At 50.4% G+C, this 23,921-nt stretch overlaps 6 protein-coding genes across 6 annotated transcripts; 2 read left to right on the plus strand and 4 right to left on the minus strand.

Annotated features, from left to right (window-relative positions):
* Nucleotides 1-631: 631 nt before the first annotated feature.
* On the minus strand, nt 632-2,901 carry F4807DRAFT_89283 (uncharacterized protein). The gene is made up of 2 exons (XM_048003620.1): nt 2,297-2,901; nt 632-2,224 (listed from the first exon to the last, which is right to left on the minus strand). Exons 1-2 carry the CDS (start codon nt 2,788-2,790, stop codon nt 940-942), a joined length of 1,779 nt encoding a protein of 592 aa, XP_047854283.1. The 5' UTR covers nt 2,791-2,901; the 3' UTR covers nt 632-939.
* A 395-nt stretch (nt 2,902-3,296) lies between these two features.
* On the plus strand, nt 3,297-8,501 carry F4807DRAFT_89268 (uncharacterized protein). Its single transcript, XM_048003619.1, has 3 exons — nt 3,297-5,184; nt 5,237-6,876; nt 6,983-8,501. Exons 1-3 carry the CDS (start codon nt 3,419-3,421, stop codon nt 8,302-8,304), a joined length of 4,728 nt encoding a protein of 1,575 aa, XP_047854284.1. The 5' UTR covers nt 3,297-3,418; the 3' UTR covers nt 8,305-8,501.
* Nucleotides 8,502-8,623: 122 nt separating this feature from the next.
* F4807DRAFT_89287 (GroES-like protein) lies at nt 8,624-10,187 on the minus strand. The gene is made up of 2 exons (XM_048003621.1): nt 9,762-10,187; nt 8,624-9,641 (listed from the first exon to the last, which is right to left on the minus strand). The coding sequence occupies exons 1-2, from the start codon at nt 9,959-9,961 to the stop codon at nt 8,699-8,701; spliced, it is 1,143 nt and encodes a 380-aa protein (XP_047854285.1). The 5' UTR covers nt 9,962-10,187; the 3' UTR covers nt 8,624-8,698.
* A 183-nt stretch (nt 10,188-10,370) lies between these two features.
* On the minus strand, nt 10,371-16,620 carry F4807DRAFT_426228 (uncharacterized protein). The gene is made up of 2 exons (XM_047998028.1): nt 11,376-16,620; nt 10,371-11,319 (listed from the first exon to the last, which is right to left on the minus strand). The coding sequence occupies exons 1-2, from the start codon at nt 16,019-16,021 to the stop codon at nt 10,929-10,931; spliced, it is 5,037 nt and encodes a 1,678-aa protein (XP_047854286.1). The 5' UTR covers nt 16,022-16,620; the 3' UTR covers nt 10,371-10,928.
* A 473-nt stretch (nt 16,621-17,093) lies between these two features.
* On the plus strand, nt 17,094-19,508 carry F4807DRAFT_426231 (IMP dehydrogenase). Its single transcript, XM_047998029.1, has 2 exons — nt 17,094-17,753; nt 17,992-19,508. The coding sequence occupies exons 1-2, from the start codon at nt 17,261-17,263 to the stop codon at nt 19,128-19,130; spliced, it is 1,632 nt and encodes a 543-aa protein (XP_047854287.1). The 5' UTR covers nt 17,094-17,260; the 3' UTR covers nt 19,131-19,508.
* Nucleotides 19,498-22,361, minus strand: F4807DRAFT_426235 (MFS general substrate transporter). Its single transcript, XM_047998030.1, has 3 exons — nt 21,955-22,361; nt 21,212-21,520; nt 19,498-21,156 (listed from the first exon to the last, which is right to left on the minus strand). The coding sequence occupies exons 1-3, from the start codon at nt 22,007-22,009 to the stop codon at nt 19,802-19,804; spliced, it is 1,719 nt and encodes a 572-aa protein (XP_047854288.1). The 5' UTR covers nt 22,010-22,361; the 3' UTR covers nt 19,498-19,801.
* Between the last annotated feature and the right edge of the window lie 1,560 nt (nt 22,362-23,921).

The following is a 23,921-nucleotide window of genomic DNA, read 5'->3' on the forward strand; positions in this document are numbered from 1 at the left end:
TCTGCAAGCCATCTTATAGCTGCTGCAAGCCTCTTCTCCATTTCGAGTCAAATCAGCTGCCCGAGTGTTACATAAGTTCGCTCTGATCAATTGAGGATTTCCTTGTTCCCTCCGAGCCTCGCACCGAATGAAATTCAGCGGCCGGAGATGAGCACCTGCGAGGTTCAGGATGAAAATTCTCCGATAGGTCTTTTCGAGAGCAGTATCATGACTGGAAGGCCCATACGTACATATAATATCTACATGAGTTGCAACGAGACAGGGCCTGATTGATTATAGGCTATCTGTTGCCAACAAAAATCAGCACTTTGCCAACATAAGACGGGACAGAATGCCACCGTACCAATCCATCGGTTTTGTGCATATCATCTTCCCTGGATGTCGCTATTCGAGATGTTAAGTTGACCCTACGTACCTAGGCATGCTCCGTCCTCTGCTATCTATTAAGTAGGGGTAGGACCTTGAAAGAAACATGAATAAAGAGACAGACCGCGCGTGGCGTCAGCAGCAGCAGAGGCTTTTACAATTTCCGAGCGCTGCGTTGTCAAGCAAGCGATTTCGGTTATGCACGATACCACTCATTCGGAAAAGCTACATGTCATATCCAAGTTTTCGGCTGCCAATCTACTGCTTCCTCCTGAAGATCTAATTTCTTCATGGAGCGTTATCACCACGCCAATAATCGCATAACGAATATTTGACGTATAACGTGAATTGGTATTTCGAAGCTACTATCGTCAATGTTACTGGCGACTTGCGGATGAGTATGCCATACCTCGCTTATATACCTACAGTAAGTATCTATCTTAGCTCAAGTTGTGATCATTCGATTCACTTGATACAAGCAGTTTGATGAAATGAGAAGCTCTTCTCGCCCTTCAATGATCATCATCGTTGATCTCTTTTTTTTTTTTTTAATTCTTTTACATGACAATATCCTCATCTTCTCCTTGGCGGTGCCTGTGGCTCTTCACCTATGTGTTGATATCTTGGATTCTCAAATTCCTCCTTGGACAGGAAATCAGCCCGCCATTCGGGTGTCCAAGGTGCTTTCCAAACTGAGCCTACACGTGGTTCTAAGATACACTTTCTCGTCTCTATAGGGTCATACCATCCTTGGTCATTTGGATTATTGATGATGGTCGAGAGCTCGCACCTCCCTCGCATCTTTGGCCAATCTCTATCGATGAGAGTGGTAGCTTGTTGCTCCCCTAGGTGATGCGTGAATATCACCTCGTCAGGCGTCTTTGCTTGGTCTCGTAGCGCTTCAAATTGCTTTGGGATATCGACGCCTATGTCCGACTCTGGGTTATGCCGTGCAAGTGCCGGCATGCGTCTCGATCCAAGCACATCTCTACGGTCCTCCCCGAGCCAGAATTCCATCGCCGTTGGCGTTGAGGACATATAGCAATACTCGAACGGCACCATGCCGCTTAAACGGTCGGTCCAACGCGCATTTGTCGTTTTCGATTGTTCTATTATGACCGGACAGAGACCCCCAAGTAACCTTTCTTCTTCCGGATATACCGCATCGTCCCCCTTTCCAACCAGGGTTTCTCCCTTTTCTGTGCAGACCGATACGTGCAGTTCGAAAAACCTACGCACGACGGTTTGGGTTGCCGTCGCCACCTTCATGACGCCTTGCGCCGCCAACCACCTCAGGCTGACGTTTAGATGTTGGAAGTCGGCTATGGGCAAAACCGGGAAAGTCGCTCCGCTGTCCATGATGGTTTTGAGATGGGCGGTGGATTTGGGGTTCTTCGGCGGTCTCTCCTTCTTGGGTAACTCTTCGTAAGTTTCCTCATCCTCTCTGCTCACTTTTGTTCTGTCGATGGAGAATATCTGATATACGGGATAATTTCCGATGTCGTAAGTCCCTCTTGTGGTCGTTCGATTGAGGCATAGGCCCTTCTTTGCCAACACGCCGTCTGTCCCCTCAGATAAGGGAGGTTCGTGCCATAGCCAGCCTGATCCATATTTTGCGTAGTACCGATCGAGCCTCTCCTTTCTGTCTACGCAGAAGGATCGGTACGTAGGGCACACGTCGGCAATGTGCCCAGCGTAGATGAGAGTGAAATTGTCCGAGTACGGGATGTCCCCGGAATGGTACCCCTGAATAGCAGCTCGGATGTTGGCCTCTTCGGCCTCACATTGACAAGTGTCGAGAGCCCAATTCAACGCTTCCAATCGTTGACCAATCCGGTTCTTCTCTTCCCTTTGATTCCTAGAAGAGCATTTGTTAGTGCCCCTTGGGATTTCAAGCCAAGTTTATCTTCTCAAAGCAACGCCGACTTACTCGGGCATATTATTCTCTTCATTATTCTCCATCTCCGACCTCTCTTTTATTAGTCTGTCCAGGACTTTCTGGTTATGGGCAACCTCGTCTGGCGAATGTTCTTGGTGGTATTTCACAATATATCGGTGTTGTTCGATCTCGCGATCCTTTGTTTCAATATGGCTCAAATTGTATCCAAGATCACAACCAATGACTAAGGTCTCCCATGGCTTTCGCTCCTGGGTAGTTTCGGTCTCTGTCTCTGTAGGCTCATTTGATCCTATTCCTTGTTCTTCCCCTACGTCTGGCATATTTGTGTCAATTACTTCAGTAACTTCATCTTTTTTCTCACGTTGGTCCCGTAACCGCTGTCTGCGCTGTTGCCGAGCTGTGCGCTCATCTTCCGGCATCCGTTGTCTTTCTATTCGCCTCCGACGTCGAGATGAGACCCCCTCGGATTGGCGATCTGAAGAGCCGCGATGGCCTTCCGGCGGCTGGCCATCACCAGGTACCATGATCTATTTTCCCTGTGAATCTGGAGATAGGCTTGAATTTTCCATCATTTTGGAGCCTTTTCCACTAAGGTCTAGAGCAAGATTACACAATAGCTGCTGCGTTTATCTGTCAATTCCGGCTAATGACTTTCGAGAAATGCTAGCTCTAGCCTAATGCCGCAAACGGCAAACGGTGGATTGGGTCAAGTTTCACGGATGTGTCTTACCCTATTCGCTAGCAGTTTACAATAGCATTCTTTGTCGAAATCGGATTTTGGTGAAAGACAACCCAAAGCCGCCTCTGGAATGCTGAGCTTTCAACTCCCCGTAACTAGCGGATTCCTTGCAGCGAGAGACAAGTACCGCAGCTCCTCCTGGATGATTCGTTGCGAGCGGAAATCTCATGCCTCCCCTACCCTTTCTTCTTGCTTATCTATCACGGTTTTACTATAGTCCCACATCAAGTACGAACAAAAAAGAAATCTGACGGAACGTCCTGACTGGCGATGAATTTTGTCTAGCAAGCTGGAGTTCTTTGGATACATCGCCGGTTGTTTTGTAAATCGCTCTATCACGTTGCCTACTAGGTAGATTGCGATATCACGTTAAGGAGCTACAAGCAGTTTAGTTTGGGACAGTGCATCAGACGATGGCCGAGTCGGCAGCTCAACCCGCAGGTCCTCCAGACATGGAGATGCAGGACGTGGAAATGCCAGACGTATCTAGAGGTCCTGGTGGACGGGATCCTAGTACGACACTGCCACGCATCTTGAATTTCCTCACCGACGAAGACCAATACCGACACCCGGCATGGAAACAGAGGGTACTGTTGATCAAGAAATACCTTCAGGAAGCCAATAAGGCTCGCAAAGCAGGCGACCTCGGCTACGACACTCCTCATGTTCGCGCGATGTTGGATGATGCACTCATCATACTAGATGTGCACAAGAGATCATATGAGTGGCATCGTGGCCCAACTCCTTGGTCAATGTTGCCATTATCTGGCCAGCCTACCTCCACGCGACTACCGAGTTTTTCAGATCAATTTCTCAAGGCGAACCCGGACAAGTCACGGTACAAGCGCAGGCGAATCGAGTATCCACCTTCCAATGCTGCAAAGCGCAGGCTTCCTGGTGTTATTCTCTCGCCATTTGCTGCGTTGTCTCAAGGCGGGACAAAAGCAGTGGACTTATTCTTAGCAGACGAGGAGCGTTTTTTCGACAACTCTCTCGATCCTCAGGGCTCAGCTAGCGATGTCAATTTGTTCAAACTCGACAACGATCGGTATGAGCTCTGTATCAATGGTGGAATTGAGGAAACCTTGAAACGGGCGCCGTGGAGACATTCCAAGGATATCCGCGTTATTTGGGAGTCGTCCAATACCGACAACAGCAAGACCGGCTCTTCAACCGAAGCGACAGATAATCTACAAGAATTATCCATTGCAAGAGGCTGGAAGCGAGCCGCGATCCAACAATGTCTGAACATCTTCAGCAACCACGAGAACAGAGTTGTCAACACTCCATGGCGTCGGGTGATCCTCCCTTTCTCAGAGCCTGTCCAGATGCCCAAAGAGCTGGTCTATTACCCACGAGCGCTTGCTGCTGAGAAAGTCCCCCACTCACTCAAGGATCCCTATCCTTTCATTTACCAGTATGCTAAATACAACGAGCTCATGAACGTTCTGGCCTCTTGGACGCGCCGTCGCTACAATTTCGACCACTCGATCGACTTAACGCGATCTGCCCTTCCCAGCAATTTTATAGGGCCTTTTCTCTATCACGGTCTTTCTATATACGATGACCACTGGCTTAGAATCGGGTCGTACCTGAAGCGGCTACTTGTACTTTTACAGGATGCGTTCGGCATGGCTCCTAGGCCTTTCATGCTATCTATTCTAAGAGACATCCAAGCTGGAATGGAATACCGACGTGGCTCGTTAATTGATCCTAGATATGTTCGCGCCGACCTCATGAGACGCCTCGGTGCCGATATAACGGACTCAAACGAGAATCCTCCGGGTCCTCATAAAAACATCCCGCTGCACCTTCTGCTTCTGGACGAAGCCGACGCTGCCTGGCTGAGGTTTCTGTGCGAGCCGTCTCGCACGCCCATGATGTGCGATCCGGAGCACCAACCCCAAGATAACCTTTCCATTCTTTTCGACAATCGGCTTCAAAGCTTTTTGAACGATCCCAACGCATCAGGTAGCCCGGGAATAAAAGGAGTAGGCGATATTTTTCAACCAGATACAGATACTTGGAGACAATATCAAGCCAGCCTCCATCCAACCCTTGACCAGGCATTAGCGTATATCAATGGGAGCGGAAGCGTTGACGCGAATGAGACCTACCAGTTCAGCCGTGCGGAAGCCGAGACGTACCTTAGACGTTCTGCATCTCTCGGTCGATGCAAGTAAGTTTGATTATCTAGAATTGTGCTCGAGTACTCGTTAACATAAAAATAGCTTCACAGTTGTAGAGGGTGGTAATGATCTAATTATCGTTCGGCCGCCTTACGAACTGCACCCGGAGCACCGCATTGCTTGGCGCCATCAGGATAGGGCAGCGTTCAATGTTCACCAGGATTCGTACCGACAAACTATACTTGATCACTTAGCAGTTGGGTATAAGCTGGACCGGCCAAACATCGGGGCGGATGAGTTTACACATATGCTTGATCATCTCGGCGACCCGCAACTCCCTGATCTGTTAGCAGCGGCAACGCAATCTGAAAACGCTGCACAGGCGATCAGAGATGTATTAGCGCCGCGAATTCACAATGAGTTGGTTCGTGCCCCAGGCTCGTACCCAGAAGGTGGACGAGAGGAGAAGCGCCAGGAACCCAGCTGGTCGAATCTCAGTCCTTGGGAGCAGCTAGGTAGACTGCGACAGCGTAGAGGAGCCCCTCTACCAGTCCCAGAGAGGACGGTCCAGTTCTATCGCAACCTTGCCTACAGGATGGGCCGCACGATAGCACACGTGAAAGAAATCGAACATCGACTTCATATTTCAGAGCCTAGCGGCGACTCCGGAGAGCAGGGGAAAGATTCTCTGTGGAAGGCAATCTCAAGATCTGCTTTCAACAGTGACTACAGATATTGGCAGCAGTCGATTCAATATGGTACTGGTGAAATTGAATTCAGGGAACCAACGATCGACGGTGTCATCGAAAAGGCAGATCCCGACAAGGACTTCCGAAATCAGATCGAGACTAAGGAGTATCAATCCGAATGGGATATAATTAGAGAAGGGTTGATCAACGACTGCGTCCTCAACCGCAACACGGTGTATCCAAGCCGCGAGAGGGTTATTGAGGACTCGTCAGGCTATTACAGGAACAACGAGGACTGGGAACCTGACAGAATGTTCCAGGGTGTCAAACGACCAAGCCTATGGAAATGGGCTACCAATGCACAGAGGCGATACCAGGCACCATTTACTCGCTACGCTTACTTCTCCATGATGCGCTGGCCCATGATGCACCAGCATGGAGCTTGGAAAGAATTCCTTATGTCACGAAGGGATGAGACCCAAAGGATAAACCCTCGCCATCCCCGTCAAGAATACGGGATTCTCGCGCCCAGAATACCTGTACGGCCTATGAGGCAGCCTAAGGGTCCCAATCCACAGAATTCCGGCTCTTGGGATCCGAGCACAAAGGATACGAGTTCGGATCAGGGCACAAAGGGGTATAACGGGACAAAGATGGGGATAAAGAGCCCCTTTGAGACAAAGCCATATGGTTATACAAAGCCTTCAGAAGAGACAACTACCCCAGAACTCCGCGGCGGAATAGGAGAGGGACAATCACCATCATCAACACCACCTCCATTCTACTCCAATTTCTCATCCAGTCCATACCAACCACCCCCTCCCCGTCCTACACAACCTGAAGATCCCACACAATCCGGAAAGGCAGCAGATATGGCTACAACAGCTGCAACACCAAAGACGCCTGGGCACAAGGTACCGACGTCGGAGTCAACAACGCCCGCGCTGAGGCCTTTCATCCGACCAAGGTCACGTTTTGTGCCGGGGCCTGCTGTATTCCCTATGGCCGAAACACTCCTGCAACAGATTGCTATTAGCAATGAATTAGAGAGAGGTAAGTCATTGACCTAGACACATACATACTCACACATATACACGACGTCCCTACCCAGCATTAAACACGTAACTAGTCTAGAACATAACTAATCAGCTCTCGGTAGTGCTATATCCGCCGGCAAAGACGAACGTCTTCCAGAAGATATGCAGGTTCTACAATAAATTGACAGAGGTGCCCGAACGTCCAGTTCCACTGCTGCCACCGTTGGCAGAGCACCAAATCCCTCGCAGCAATCCTAGGAAGCGTAAGATCCCGGGTGATTCAATCGTCCCGCCCCGGGCAAAGAGACCGGCACTCACTCCAAAAACCCCCAAAACTCCTCGCTCGACTGTTTCGACTGGTACTACCGTTCCTTTAAGCAGCACTTATAATCCTTACCTTCCGCCTCCTCGGTCTGCTCCTGTTCCTCCCGCCCCGCGTGGCCAGCTTGAGACCGAAGCTCAACCTATTGGCTCCATTCGCAAAACTGGGACTGGAACTGAGGGTAAGGGAACAAAGACAGTGTCGTGGGCCCCAGACCTTGAGCAGTCTGCCGGAGCAGCTCCCACTACCACCACGGCGACAGGCCCGGCCTCGGATGTGGAGTCACTTAGACAACGAAATCAACAACTCGAAGAAAGAGTGAAGGCAGCAGAAGAGAGAATCAACCGCGGCGGTCCGAGCACGATAGAGGTGCCGATAAACATGGGTCCTATCACCAGAGAGGCCGACAAAGATGAAGGCCAAATAGACCTACCATCGTCGATCTTATTCCCATCCGGCAAATCTGTTCCGACATCGACTTTCTTCCCATTCAGCAACCCTACTCCGGGGCCCACTCAGCCAACACAGCCAACACAGCCAGCACAGCAATCAACGCAGCCTCAACAGCAGACCACTGGCTCTACACAGGGCCAGCCAACCCCAGCGAATAGACCAACCCCGCGGCCGGCGAATATTCAGCCGCAGGCACAGGACATTGGCCGACTGATCGCCGGCGACTTCCCGGTCGGATGGACCGTCTTCGGCACCTTCGACGCCGGCCGCTGGGGCGCGTTCCGGGCCATTTCGGAGAGTCTGCAGGCGCAGTATGCCGGTCCCGCGAACCGGCGCGCCTGGCTGCCGACGACGGGCCAGCTGAACGCCGCCTTCCGGGACCCGCGGCGCCCGAGCTGGGGCGAGCCGTCGCCGACGGAGATCCTGCGCAACCAGGCCATGGACATCAACTCGACCCTCCAGTACTACACCTCCGAGGGCTCCGGCTACCCCGGCGAGGGCATCCCCATCCAGCTCGGCATCATCTTCGAGAGCCAGCGGGCCATCCTCCTCCCGACCAACCACGAGGTCACCCCCCGCACGTTCCGCGTCTGGATTTACCAGGGCGGCGACGGTCAGTGGCAGGCTATCCAGTCCCGGCACGGCATCCCGACGCAGGCACGGTGGTAGAAGAGGAAAGGAACGCAGTGAAGAAAAATGATCGTTGGCTATAGACTTAGTTCATCCCGTACCCCGAGCAAGCACAAGCGTGCTCGTGCTTTAAGCACATCTTTTCTTTTGTATTGGATTCAGTAGTTAGTACCTCGCTACTCGTTTGTTTTGAATTGGGTTGGATTTTCATTTGTAGAATTGGAAGGTCATTAAGATGAGGCTTTTGATTATCCTTGAGGTCGGTGGTGATCTCAGGGGTAGAAGAGGCCTCATCGATCTGTACTTTAGATTTAATAAAAGAGGTAGTTATGTTTTGCATAATATTTAAGACTGTCTTTGGACTTCACCGTGACATTGTCGCCTTCATGCTCCTCCTAATTACAAATTGCACACCTAGCATACAACCCACCCCCTATTCATCCTCTTTCACAATCCTAATAACCAACTTCCCAATACCTCCTTTCCCAGTAGCGACCTTCTGCGCCTCCCTCCTCACCGTCTCAATATCCTCCAAGTCCACGACCCTCTTTATAGGCCTAACCTTCCCCAACGCCATAATCTCCCCCGCGCGCTCGAGATCCTCCCGCACCTCGATATTCCCCGAGTGCAACTCGTGCTTGATGTTCGTCCCCCAGAGCTTCCACGCATACCACAACTGCGCAATCGCCGCAAACCAATACGCCCAAAACGGCAACGGGGGCAACATACCCGGACCGTCTTTCCCACCCCTCAACAGCTCCGGCGTCGGCAAGCTCGCGATCGACGCCACGACCCCCGTATCCCTCTTCACCAGCGGAAACGTGCCCTCGACGCCCCACTGCGTGTTATACACCAAATCCACGCTGCCGGCGGGTATCTCGTCCGTCAAGCGCTTGCACTTCGTGTAATCCACGACCTGGTCCACCAGTCCCGGGAGATACTTCTCCACGAGCGGGACCTTGGGCGTGCTCACCGTCGCGATCAACCTACCAACCCCGTACACGTTCTTCAGCAGCTGGATGGCGACGGAGCCCGTCGCGCTCAGGGCGCCCGGCACGAACACCGTCTTCCCCTCGAGCCCGGATGTGACGCCGTTGTCGCGCATGAGACGCAGACCCATTTCGATGGCCTGCAGCGCGGTGACGACGCCCGTGAGATTGCACAGGTCGACGAAGTCCACGGCGCCGCCGGGCTTGTGCAGCACGAGCGGCTCGCGCGCCACGCAGTACTCCGAGCAGTACCCGTGCGGAGCCAGCATGTTCATCGGCCGGCTCACCGCGAACGCGTACACGGCGTCGCCGGGCTTGAAGCAAGTCACGCCCGATCCGACCTTGACGACGACGCCGGCGGCTTCGATGCCGATCTTGTGAGGCATTCTACGTAAGGTAGGGTTAGCTTTTTGATTTTCGTCGCTTTGTGCACCGCCTTTCCCCCTTCCCTTTTTTCCCTTTCGCGGGTTTATAAGTAGAAGAAATAATAGGGGAAAAAAAACGTACTCGACATCCCCGAGAATGTATTTCGCGAACCCCTTTGCGAGTTGTGTGTCGCCTGTCGATATGCCGGCGGCGTGCACCTTTATCAACATCTCCTTGGGGTCCTTGATCGTTGGCACCGGCATATCGGCGACTTCCCATCCAGTCGGATAGGCGTACTTTCGGGTTACGAGGGAGCGCATTGTGTCTGGTACTGTCGTCATATTTGCGCTTTGTCTTTCTGCTTATTTATGTTGCTCCTTGGTATTTTTTTAAGGTTGTATAAAGTGGTATATTGGTTGAGTTAAACTGACTAGTTGGCTGTGCTCGGAGTAAGGGGGCGACTAGGTAAGGTAATGATTTCTGAGAGATCTAGAAAAGAAGGATGGAAGGAATATATAGGAAATCACGCAATTCAGCGTCAACAGGCTTCAATGGGTGCGTGGCCACCTACATTAAATATACGAAAGTAAATAGCCCGGACGACGCCGGACCCTCGCACTCGGCGACCTTCGGCGGCGGCCCCACCGAACCCGCCGAATGCAGCGCCGAACCAACTCCTTACACTTGATTTGTAACGGCATGTTCTAGAATATCACTGCTTCGAGGGATTAATAGTAATTATTTTATTCTCGTAAATCTACTATGAGACTACCTAGTTATTGGTAATAAGGGGTAGAAGTGACATTATTATAATTCATGCTCGTTATATATGTCGCTTTCAGGGGCTCGTACATATCTGGCCAGCAATTCTTCCTGTCAACTTATCAGATTCCCACTTAGAGCACTTGTCACCAAACATCTAGAAGAGAAACACGTCCATTATAATCGAGTTTTCATTGCCATAACATCATGCACCTAAAGTACGTATGCTACCTGGATTCGTAACTGCTGGTATCAAACTTGGAAGAACCTCCAGCAGCCGGCTACAGGTAACCAAGAATCATGTAGAAATAAGCTGGGATTCAATACCCTGAACCGACCAGTTCCCAATTCCATCGACACATATCTTTCGTAAGCCTTGAACGCAGTAATGGGAGTAACACCAACCCTCGCAGAACACCGTTTGTTCCCCCTGCCCGTGAACCGCGCGTCCTACCCTGCTCACTCCATTATATCTCTCGTTTCATATGTCCATACTACAGTGCCAAATCTCGGCCTAAGTTTCCTGCAAAGCACCAATCCTGTGACTTATTGGGTCCGGTAGAACTTTTTGTACAGTAGATGCAGCAGAAGGTTGACGTTGAGTTTCAAGTTGCCCTCAAATACGTTCATGAACTGATGCGACTCGAACTGCGCCTGTAGAAGATCCTCGATCGGGATAAGGCCGCTCGCACCCGGAATCTGGATGTGGCCGCGACTACCTTCGATGTTGAACACGCCGACTTCGTCGCAAGAGATTGTAAGGTTGATATTGCTCCAATCCCGCTCGGAGACGCCTTGCCACGACACGACAACACCCTTCTCAGCAAGAGCACGTACGCTGTACTTGTAAGAGCCAAACTTAGGAACTCGGCCAGAACGCTCAAGCTCTCGCTGGTGGTTGTACTGCTTGGTGAAGGGGAGGAGGAATCGTTTTTTCCTGTTTGCAACTTGTTAGCTTCGTAAGGACAATAGGTTATATGTGGGTTACATTACCCTTTGTTTTTCTGCAGCGTAGACATAGCCTGCTCGATATAATCATCGTAGCTCTTGCGCTGCTGTTCTAGGTACTTGGCTTTCTCGTGTAGATTTCCGAGGGTGAGGCGCACTCCCTCCAACTCTCGCTGGCGCTGTATCCTGCGGCGACTCTTGGTGCGAATGTCGAGTGCAATCGCGTTGAGGATGTCTTGGTAATAATTCTTCTTTGTAATGCGCCCCATTTGTTCTAGGTGCATTATATTCTCCAGAGCATTTCGTTTCATGTCGTAGTATGACATTCGTGTTACGTCGACCATATTGACGTCCGAGTACGCCCCCTTGGTATTATTGCCAGATGCAAAGTCGTCTCGTAGAAGCGTCTGCCATTTTATCTCGTCTTCTTGCGTAGGTGGGCGGACGAGAATTTGGAGGAGATCAGCGCCCGTCTGCACACGAATAATGTACAAGATGCAGCGCTTGGTCTCCATAAATAGAGCTTTAACGTCGGCTTCCGGATCGTCGACATCATGAAGCTTCGGGGTGAGGAACATTTGAATATCCGATGAACTAGCTGCGTTCATTTCATTCTCATTGTTCTTTGCGCTTCCTAGATCTTGCAGGATCTCGCGAAGCACATCGTCTCGGTTGGGGCAGACAGCAGGCATCTCATTCACGACAAGGGAATGGATGGCAAAGATATCCGTCATCTTAATGTATAGAGTCGGCCTGTTCTTGGCGTAGAGGTCGTTGAATTCATCAATGTCAAAGGTGCTCTCAGCATCGGCAACGGAGATCAGATTGGTTGTAATATGGTTAAATCGCTCCATCGACTCTCCTACGAAGGCATTAAGGGGCTGTAGGTAGATGTTCTCGCCGCCGAAGGGACGCCCTGACGCGATTTGACCGAGAACTTTGGCGACCTCGCCCAAGTTTCTCTTCTGGAGAGGGCTAAGAGTCTTCTCAATAACACCCACCTGTTCGGGGTTGACTAATGCTGGCTGTAGGTAAAAGCGCCATACCCAGTTTGCAACGATTTGAAGGATATGGTGCTGAGGCTCGCGCTGGAAACGCTGACGCAACGCCTCGAACATCTGTTGGCAGATGAACCGTAGACCGTAAGGCATCCGGGGTAGCAAATCTTCTAAGGCGAGGAAGAACTGATCTGAGATCTCTCTGAGGTCTCGAAGATGGTCGATGAACAACTCGCGCGTCTCTGGGTCTTTTATTGCTAGATCACGGGTAATGTCGAGTGGTCTCCGGCTTGGTTGCCCGGTGCGAAGCTCTTCATTGTTAATAGCAGATCGGTAGATTTGCATCGGGTCGCTCTCCAGATCCAAGGCAGGATCCTCGATGATGTTGTCTCGTATTAGTGGACCCAGTAGATCTCTAAGATACTTCCTGTCTCGTGGCGATCGAGAATAGTGGCTTAAAAGCTTCGACCAGAAAAAGTTGCCACGGAGATATTCTTGGATGGAAGTACAAGCCTCGACCTCTTCTCGTATCGACTTCGCGATGAGTTTCAGCAAGTAATACTCTTCTCTTCTCTTCTGTGCATACCCAAAGAGCCCCATCATAAGGAGCTCGATGCGCTTACACTCCTTTTCGGCTGTACCTAATTCTCGTATTCTTCTGAAGAGTCGTGCTAGATACTGTGGCTGGGTTTGGAGATTGAAAAATAGTTGTTGGTAAGATTCCAACTTCTTTCTCGAGCTCTTATTCAAGGCCTTCAAGTCGAATTGGTTGGCAGATGCGATGGTAGCGTTGGCTAGAATATTGCTCGTGTGTCCACCGAAGGTATTTTGGTGTCGTACGACTTCATCGAGTGTGATCTTGTTCTTCACCAGGAGAGCAATCTTGATATCTAGTTGATCAATGTACTGCTCAAGCATTTCATTCTGTCTGACTTGCTGGACAACTGTCTTTCGCAGTCTCTCAAACTCAATTTCCTCGTTGAAATCAAAGTCGCTATCGTTGAGCAGATGGACGAAATTCTTCACAGCTCCAACCGGGGGGTTCTTTCCGGTCGTGAGACTTTTGTATGCTTCGCCTTGAAGTTTGCCGCGGACGAAGCTCTGAATCTTGACCACCTTCTGCATGTTTTCTTCGAAATGTCTCTTCTTCTCCGCGAACTTTGCCCGAACCATAAAACCTCTAGCGAAGGCTTGCAACTCTACTACAGGCTCTTCATACTCGTCGAGTTCGCTCAGCAACATGCCAACATCGTTACGGAGGAGCATGGCTCGAGCGAGAGCTTGGAGTTCGATGACTTCATCCTCATGGGACTTAAGTTCCTCAAGGAGCGAATAGTGCTGTTCCCTTGATAGGCACCCACGAATCCTAGCTTGGAGATCTACAATGCTCGTCGTGTTGGTTTCGAGAGAGTCGAGATCAGCAGCTATACGTTGTCGTTCAAGCATGCCTCGAGCTAGCGACTGAAGTTCGATTATTGAAGGTTCATTTTCGCTTAAAGCGTCAAGCTTGTCGGTAATGTCCCGACGTACAGCGGCAGCTCGAATATGAGCTTGTAGTGACCCAATATCGGGAGTGTGTTGCGCAAGTTCAGCTTTGGTTGCCTGGACGTTTTGTCGAAGAAGATTTCCACGGCAAAAGGCTTGAATTGACTCCCACTTGGGTCCAAAGCTTGCGAGTGCTTCTTGTTGCTTATGGATCTGGTTTCTGGTTAGCATGGCTCTGGCAGCAGCCTGTAAGCCAGTAATAGCCTCGGTCTCCTCTCCGAGGAGGTAGAGATCTTGTCCAACTCTTTCCCTTGCCAGTATGCCTCGTATCGCGGACTGAAGCTCCAATACGGGACCAGTCATGCGACTCGTCTCCTGCTGCTGGGCGTTGAGCTTCTCGCGCGCCAGATAGCCTCGAAACACAGCCTGAATACTTCGCACAGGTCCATCCGCTCGTGATAATTGAGATCGAGTTTCTCGTACCTCGTCACGGACTTTCATAGCCCGTATTAAACTCTGGAGTTTTGTGATATCTTTCTCCTTGCTCTTCCAGAAATTCTCTCTATTCGCCATCTTATTTCGGACTAGGAATCCGCGGGCGGCACTCTGAAGGTTGACGGCGAACTTTCGCATCTCAAGTCTGTAGCCCATAACTTGACGAGTGAAATCACCGCGAATGCGCGACTGGAGATCGATGAGCCATTCCTCCGAGTCCCACAGATGCTGCATGACGTCGCCAAGTTTCGTTCGAAGCAGGGCGCCACGTATCTGCGCTTGAAGGTCGAGGATGGCGGCTTCGTTCTCGGACAGTTCACGATCAATCCGTTCCTCTTCGGTCTCCTCAGGTTCAGGCTCTGGCTCCGGCTCTACGCCAAAATCGGCACCCATATTTCCAAAGGTAGGCATGTTGATGCCAAGTTTATCCAAGCCCTTCTGCATAGCTTCGAGTTCATGGTGCTCAAACTCTAGCTGGCCAACTAGGTTGCCTATCCTGAAGTCCACTATGCCTTTTCGGAATAGAAGCCAACTTAGGGCATGTATGCAGTATATGACCTTCGGGATGTTCTTCTTCTCGTAGAGATCAATAAGCTCAAATCGGAAGAGATCAGGCAACTCGACTTGGTCTAGGTATCGGAAGAAAGCAGCAACATTATCCCAGTGCCGCGCTTGGAGTCGTTCATGTCGGAAGATACGGATTCGTTTTGTGGGAGTCAGGGCCTGCACTACCTCAGCCAGGGTAACGCCATCTCTCAATGCTTCCTCTAGTTCAACAATTGGTGGGATCTGCTGATGAATGACATCTTCGATCCATTCTTTGGCTTCACCAATGTGACATAGATACTCGTACGCCTGAAGGAATTGTCTCTGTTTGTCCATCCAATTTCGCCCTTCAAAGCCATAGCGATCACCGCGCTGGCCATTCCTAGAGCCATTCGCATTGCCTGCCCGCTGTAATCTTCGTCGTCCACGCAGACCAACCACCTCTTGAGCTGGGGAAGTGATGGCAAACTCTTCGGCAGAACTATCTTGAGCGAGCTTGGATAAAGTGCGCAGCTGGTTGGTGGAAGAGCGGCCAAGCTGTTGTAGGTCGGGAGCGGCAAGGGTGGGATGATGGACCATAGCAAGAGGGGAGTGCAGCGTGGGACTAGATGCACTTGGGCGAAAGGAATCATTTCGAGTGAGCACCATCGAGGTTGGTCGAGCATTTGGAGATTTGCTTAGAGGGCTTATAGGGCTTGTGGGAGTGGGAGAAGTTCTCTCTTCGGAAATAGAAAGCCTGCCTATATCAAGGCTCTGCCCGCGGTCACGGTCATGGCGTTCGCGACGTGGTGGTGTTTTGTTCGGGGTCGGTCCTGAAGCGGGTGGCGGTGGGAGGGGACGCAAAGATTGCCTAGCCAAGTTGTACATGGTTTCGGGGTTTGTCTTGGGCTCATCATATACACTTGACCGTCGAGGGGGAGGAGGGGGCTGTCTAATTATAGCTTCACTTTTACCACGTTTGTGCGCCAAAGTTGATGCGCCGTACCCGTTCGAGGTTACTGACGAGGCTGTGCTGGGTGGGCCGAATTCATAGGAGTCGGAGTTGAAAGAATTGCTGGAGTAACCGGACGATGCAGAAGAAGTGGTGGATAGTTGACGGTTGACAGAGCCGGTGGTTGTGTAGTCAACAGTATATGACTGACGGAGAGGATGAGGCCTGTACGACATTTCGAACAATGGAACCTATATGCGATGATAGTGGTGCTCTTCGTCAAGTTGAGTAATGCCGTCGTCTGCTATTGAAGTCTGCATCACAGCTACCCGAGCTGAGGTATATATCGAAGTGCGTCTAAGTGTGTCTAAGTGTCCCTGAGTGTCTCAACTTGCACCGTACTCGAAAGGTTGTTTGTAATTATTGTAAACTGTGTGGGCGATACTAAGTAGGCGGTGACCTGAATTGTCGGCAATTATTCCTATCCAGTCCTATGCATTCGATGTAAAGAATTGTAATATGAACGGCGGTCCAGGGCAGAACGTAGAATGTAGAAGATAATAGAATGTCAACAAGAAAACATGTCTTGCAAACGTAACACAATATTGGTTGCACGGATCCTAGAAAGAAAAAAGTGCGCTGCGCGCTCCCTGCGCACTCATGTGAATTATAGCAACCCTCTGAAATAAAGAAACGAGGAATGGGAGATGTCGCCGTTGATGTTATCGGAAAAGGTTAACGTTGAGAGATAACATTCGTGTTTGTAACGGTAACGGTCAAAAAAGGTTGGCCTTGTTCAGCCTTATTTCCTTGATTGTTCTTTTTCTTTGGGAAGTAACGGAGCTGAGGGAACTCAATAACCGACCGATAGTTATCCTGTTTCCGGAAGTTTGTTTATTTATCTGGGTGGGGAGCAACCGGGACACGGGCGGCATTGAAGGTGCCCCTCACTAATCAATCACACCACCGCCACAGACAGCACAGTCGAAGCGAGGTGGAACTTGGAACTGCCCTTGCACTGTTACCTAATTAAGAATGGAGAAGGTGTCAAGCCACATATAAAAATTGATCTAAAGGCGATAAACAGGATAAGCTTAGATAAAAGATCAAGAGAGTGCCAAAGGCGCACCAAAGGCGCACTGTCATTGGCTCTATGAAACATCAAATCTACCCAGTGTTAACGAGAAACATACAGTTCTTATTGAAAAGCTTGAAGCGATGGGTCGTGCATTAACAAAGTTGCCCCGCATCTGATAGTTTGGTCTCTGCAGGGTCCCCGCAGGTTGAACACAAAAATTTTTGGTGAACGCGGCTACGAACTTTTTTTTCTTTCCTTCTTTTATTCGGGAAGAAGAATACTATCCAACTCGTCGACAGGTCAATTCAATTTCTCGACGCTTTCTTCGACCTCAACCCCTTTGGCTATTGGTTATTGGCTATTTCATTAGCACAATTCCTTAATTGAACCTGTCAAAATGCCGTCCCTTAACGGATCCACTGCCGTCAATGGCAGCACCAAGTTCCTCGACTACAAAACTGCAGTTGATGCTCTGAACCAGTATCCGTCTCGCGATGGCCTTGGCATTGAGGATCTCATTGATACTAAGCAGCGTGGTGGCTTAACATACAATGATTTCCTAATCCTGCCCGGCTACATTGGCTTTCCCGCTTCTGAAGTCATACTTGAGGCGCCCATCACCAAGCGAATCACGCTGAAGACTCCCTTCGTCTCTTCTCCTATGGACACAGTCACTGAGCACGAGATGGCCATTCACATGGCTCTTCAGGGTGGTCTCGGTGTCATTCACCACAATTGTTCGCCAGACGCCCAGGCCGACATGGTCCGCAAGGTCAAGAGATACGAGAACGGCTTCATTGTCGATCCCGTCGTCATTAGCAAGGAGACCACTGTTGAAGAAGCCAAGGCGCTTAAGGAGAAATGGGGATTTGGTGGTTTCCCCGTGACTGGTAAGTTGATATCATTCTTGGCATACCATTTCCTGTCTACTCTTGTTCTCTGTCTTTGGACTGGCAAAAACTACAAACATCGCATGATTACAAACCTAATTTTATAACTTTCGTTCCACCGTATAGACAGCAATGTCATGGGGATTCAATTATGCTCTTTATGATGATGTATACCTGTTATACAATGTTTTTAAGCATTCATCCTAGGATTAGGCCCTTGCTGACCAAAGACCCATAGAATCTGGCAAGCTTGGCTCCAAGCTTCTAGGTATCGTCACGAACCGCGATCTCCAATTTGAGGATGACCTCCGCCAGACAGTCGACAAAGTCATGGTGACCGATCTGGTCACTGCTCAGCTAGGCACTACTCTTCCCGAGGCGAATAAGATTCTTGCGAAATCGAGGAAGGGCAAGCTACCTATCGTCGACAAGGATTTCAACCTTGTCTCCATGATTTCCCGCTCCGACTTGACCAAGAATTTACACTTCCCGCTTGCATCCAAGCTCCCCGACTCCAAGCAACTCATTTGCGCCGCCGCGATCGGTACTCGGCCGGAGGACAAGATCCGCCTGAAGAAGCTCGTTGATGCGGGACTTGACATCGTCATCCTAGACAGTAGTCAAGGCAACAGCATGTTCCAGATTGACATGGTTAAGTGGATCAAGAACGAGTTCCCTGGTCTTGATGTCATCGGCGGGAACGTGGTGACTCGAGAGCAGGCTGCGAATCTCATTGCTGCTGGCGTCGACGGATTGAGAATTGGTATGGGCAGCGGAAGCGCTTGCATCACTCAGGAAGTCATGGCCGTCGGTCGTCCTCAAGCAGCTGCGGTCTACTCCGTTTCGGCTTTTGCTGCGAAATTTGGAGTGCCGTGTATCGCCGATGGTGGTGTTCAGAACGTCGGTCACATCGTCAAGGGCCTCTCCCTCGGCGCGTCTACTGTCATGATGGGTGGTTTGCTTGCCGGTACTACTGAGTCCCCAGGTACATCGTTTGTGTCGCGGGAAGGCAAGCTCGTCAAAGCGTACCGCGGTATGGGTAGTATCGACGCTATGCAAGACAAGAAGGCTGGTGCCGGCAGCAAGAACAGCCAGGCTAGTAACGCTGGCACTGCTCGGTATTTCAGTGAAGGAGACAGCGTTCTGGTCGCCCAGGGTGTGTCCGGTGCTGTAGCACACCGCGGATCCATTAACAAGTTCGTGCCTTACCTAGCTGCGGGCCTCAAGCACTCGATGCAGGATTGCGGTATGCGAAGCTTGGAAGAGCTTCACGAGTGCGCGGCCAACGGAACACTCCGGTTCGAGATCCGCACCGCGAGCGCGCAGCTGGAGGGCGGTGTGAACATGGAGAGCTACGAGAAGAAGCTCTATGCTTAGAAATCTTTGGTCGGCTGGCTGGTGGGCGGTTGAACCGGGTTGGACAATAAGCGAAGATAAGCTAACGGCAACGGGTTCTACCAAGAGTGACGATTGGGAATCGGTTAGGACATATTGAATCTCTCAGATAGTCCTTGGTGTGGAAACCAAAAACTAAAAGTGATACCTCTTGATAGCTTTTTATGCTGAATTATGAGCAAGTGGCTTCGTTCCACTCATAGGCGTTTTGCGGCTCGGGGGCAGGTCATGTCGGGTTAGGCGGGAGCAATCTTGGGATGAAGGGAGTTCATGTCTCATTTTCACGGGCGTACGAGACACAAAAAATGGGATTAGCTAGACGCGATGAGTATGAAAAGCACTTGAATCATGACTTTTGAACATATTTTTATATATTTCTCGGCGTGGTGGTGATGATGAGTTCCAATCTTCTATCTACATTGAACCAAGAAATAAACTCCTACTTGCTTCTTCCAAATATGATGATTCCCATTCCCATTTTCTAGATCCGTAACGCCGCCCATGGTAATAATATTTGATGGTGTAGCTGCTTGTAAGTAACGTTTATTCGATCGCCATCGCCCTCTAACACCAGTAACGTAGTCTAACCCGTCCTCTCCTCATGAGAACATTACTTACTAACATTAAGCCCTCATTCATCCCACATTCCTCATTCAGTTCGTCACTGCACCGTAGCCGTTACTACTCCTCGAGCCCTCGGCTCTTTCCGCAGACGGGGCATCCTGCGGCTGCGGTTGTTCCACTACGATGAGCGTGCTGGTCTGACTATTCTCAAACCCGCCATCCTCCTCATCTTCCGCGATCTCATCATCGACCTCTCCCTCCTCCTCATCACTATCAACAGGCGTAACAGCACCACTCGGCCCGTCTCCCTCAACAACCATATACGCAGGCACGGCACCTAGCGTCGCAATGCACGCCAGCAACCACCACGGCATACCAATAACCCCATGCTTAACGCCCCACGTAAACACGCTCCCCGTAAGCGCGGGCCCCGTCGCTCTTCCCAGCGCGCTGAACGTCGTCGCGAAACCGTTGAGGGTCCCCAGGATGCTCAGGCTCGCGGCGCTGTTGGTCAGCAGGATGGTGGTGCACGGGAAGCCGACGATGACGGCGAAGGTCTTGGTCATGAGGATCAGGGCCAGCGCGGCGTAGCGCAGGGCCTTGGGCTCGATGAGCACGACGAAGGGGGTGACGACGTAGACGAGCGGGAAGACGACGACGCACGTCTTGAAGCAGCGCAGCACGCCGAACCGCTTGCAGAGCAGCGGGAAGATGAGGAACTGCACGAAGCCGGACAGCACGCCCTCGGCGGCGAAGATGGCGCCGATGTGCGCGTGGTTGAGGCCGAAGCCGCCGCTGAAGAGGAAGGGGAAGGTCGTGTTCTCGGGGGTGTGGGCCTGCGGCGGGTAGTTGAGGAAGACGGGAAGGACTTGGTCGTAGGCGACGGCGTGGAGCGCAAGGAACGTGTAAGCGATGAGGTTGATGGTGGTCTGGCGGCTGAATACGGCGCTGATCGGGAGAGGCTTGGGCTTCTCGGCTCTGGTTTCGACGACGCTGGTTCGAGCGGTCTTCGAAGGGGCGCTTCCGCTGAGCAGTGGCGCCGTTACCTCGTCGTCTTGAAGGGAGTACCGGCGGAGACGCTGCGCTCGTCGTCCAGGAGAGTGCTCGCGGAATGCCTCCTTGATGCGTTCGCCGAGGACGAGCCCCCAGTCTCGGGAGTGGCGTTTACTCTGGAGGGTTTCCTTCAGGAAGAGCATGGCGGTGGAGAGAGAAATTAAGAAGACAATGGAACCTATCAGGTTGGGGAGGGCGAACGGGTATTTCTTGAAAAAGGTGCTGTTGCCGAAGACCCCCGGCCATTGCTCCGCGGGTTTGGCGAACAGGCCGCCGAATGCTGGTCCGAATACACTACCGACGCTCCAGACTAGCGGCATGACTGAGAAGGCCTTTGGTTGGAGTTCCTTTTCTGTTACCATCTCCGCAACCATCGTTCGAATGATACCAACTTTGTGATGATTAGTCTTGGCAGCCTTGAAAGTAGTTTGGTTCCAAATACATACCGTTTCCATTACCAGCCCCCATCATAGCACGGACGGCGATAGCCATTGGTAAACTTGTTGAAACACCCCATACTAAGAAGCAAGCCATAGTACATAAAAGACCGGTCATGATGGCGGGCTTCCTTCCGAACCGATCGGAGGCCCTACCCCAGAATACAGCGGTCATACTCTGAGCGAGGGAAAAGACGGAACTCGTGATGCCAGCCCATTTTGCGACTTCCTTTCTTTCGACGCCGAAACTGGAGATCATCTCTGGTAGGTACGGGAAAACAGATGTGTAAGAGAGGGGTTCAGCAAATCGTGCGACAGCTATAAGAAAAGTTAGCTCGAAGTACGTAAAGGGGACGGAATACCTGGTATATCGCCATCGCCAAATTACGATCTTGCCACAACCTCTACTTGATTCTCATCCCAACTCCCACTAGGTATGATATGATGCTTTACTCTATTGAAACGCTCTTGACACCAATTTCAACGAGTCACGATGGACAAGCCACAAAATATGATAATTCTTTTATCTCTTCGAGATTTCGATACATTCCACAACATAGAAACCGGTGGTATATTGAACAGGACAAGTAAGGTACGACAGGTCGTTTCAGACAGGTATAAGTCCGATTACAACCCCGCCCCTCGAATACGTTGGTATTGTATATCCATCCAAAAAGAGGTACGGCATGAGTTGCCGACCTTATTGAAGAGAAGGCTAAGCTAGTAAGTAAAGGAGAATGTCTGAAGCTCACCCAATATAGCCAATTGCTGCGCCGGCAACTTCGGCGCATGATTCTTGGGTGTCATTTTTTCGGTAGGATCAGAAGGCTAGCTGGAAGTGAGATTTCAGAAAGAGGAATATGAAGGACGCGGGTTACTTGTAGTCCCTAGACTTTGGCACAAGAAAGAACGATGAGTCGAAACTTGGATACAGCTACCTCACTGATACGTAGTCTATATCTAAGACTCGCAAGAACGACCTGTGAATAGAGAGGGAAAGACTACTACGCGGGAACGGATGGTAGCAATTTTCCAACCAAGAAAAAAGAGAAGAGAGAATATCTCGGTCTTACGAACTGGCGGGGAACAAAATGATTATAAACAACAGAGGACGTCGAAAAATGCTACGTGACGACACCCATATATCGTACCGAACATGTCCAGGCCTCGGGTTCATCGATGTGCCTGTCACCTCGCGCAAGCCCTCCTTGTCGTATGCAAGTTCGTGGGCTAAGCCGAAGATAGCAGTAATCCGGGTCTGAGAACGGATCTCCCGCCGCGTAGGTCGCATTTGATTTGCGGCTTACCGCACATAGGCTGCCGAATCTCTATCCAAGCGCGGTAGTAGTGGGCCAGACTATGTCTTTAAAGAGTTACAGCGGTAAGGCGTGACGCATGCAAAAATTTTCCCTTTACCTTTTTTTTCGACGATGACTGGAACTTTGTCTCGTAACGGACTACCATTTGACGACCCGCCTTCAGCTAGGAGGAGAACAAATCGGAGAGCGGCAGAGTGGTAGAGTGGCTCCCAATATTGTTGCATGTTGCAGCAACGGAATTTTCCAGTGAAACCCCAGAGCGATCAGCTCGGGTACTCCCTGAGTCAAGGTGTGTGATGTCCAGCATGTCTCGTAGCGCAGAATAATAATGCGGGAGGGTGTTAGGAAACCTGGAAAGGCTCTTGACTGTCCGGTGTCGGACGCTGTAGAACAGAAATCCGTAGGTGTATTGGAAATTAGTTTGATGAGAGAAGCCCAAAATCGAAAGTCACACGCCAACGTCCAGCCTCCTGATCATGCAAGGACAAGGAAGAGGTCCAAGGGGGGATCTACGCTTGCGCGGATGCGGGCTGGTCGCACTGCAGCAAGGCTTAAACATTCCCATTCTTTTGGGAAATATAGAGACATGATTGGCTAGTATTTGTCCCTACAGCGATCCATTCTGTCTTATGCCCCGCATAGACATGGACCGAGACCCCACTGTGTCTAAGCTCCCTCAAAGTGCGTGATGCGGCTTTCAAACAAGCTTATACTACTAGATCCTCTATATAGGAACATACCAAGTTAACTCGAAGTATGGATATGAAATCCTTGCTTGGATTGTAACTGGTTCACTATCTGCTGTGTTACTGCCTGTTTAGGAGCGTGAGAAAGTTGGTAATGGTGAAGCCGTTGACGAAATACGACGTGAGACAGCATCACTTGGCAATTTGATCTATCATTATTGCTCCTTTTGAGGCTCCGTTAGTTACATTTTCTAAAGTTTGCATACATATGTAATGTAAAAGCATTTTCATTATGCAGTTACATTTGATAAGATACTCTTACAGGTAGTGCTTCGCCACGGGCTGTTGGCGATTGATCCAAAAAGAGTAGGTCGAATAGTTGAGTCGGGCAGCCACAATCGTTTATAAGGTTAGCCATATGAACCGAACGTCGAAGCTTTTCTCATAGTGTCAAGTAAGACACGGGAAGTATATTAACCCAGAAGCCAAGTTGATTGGATGGATTGTAAAGGAAAGTGCTAAGTAACCAACCAATGTTCAATATTGACTATTATTATGGAACCCACCATCCACCACAAATAGGTGGCTTAGTAATTATATATCAGGTATTAAGTCTTTTTCGATAGGTACTTCCAAGTTGTTATTTGTATTTAACAGTTTCAAAATCTGAATACGTGTCTGAGATTACAACCTATTAACAACTAACAAGAAGAA

The sequence above is a fragment of the Annulohypoxylon truncatum genome, assembly GCF_022578515.1.
Source record: "Annulohypoxylon truncatum strain CBS 140777 unplaced genomic scaffold F4807scaffold_16, whole genome shotgun sequence".
Taxonomy (NCBI): domain Eukaryota; kingdom Fungi; phylum Ascomycota; class Sordariomycetes; order Xylariales; family Hypoxylaceae; genus Annulohypoxylon; species Annulohypoxylon truncatum.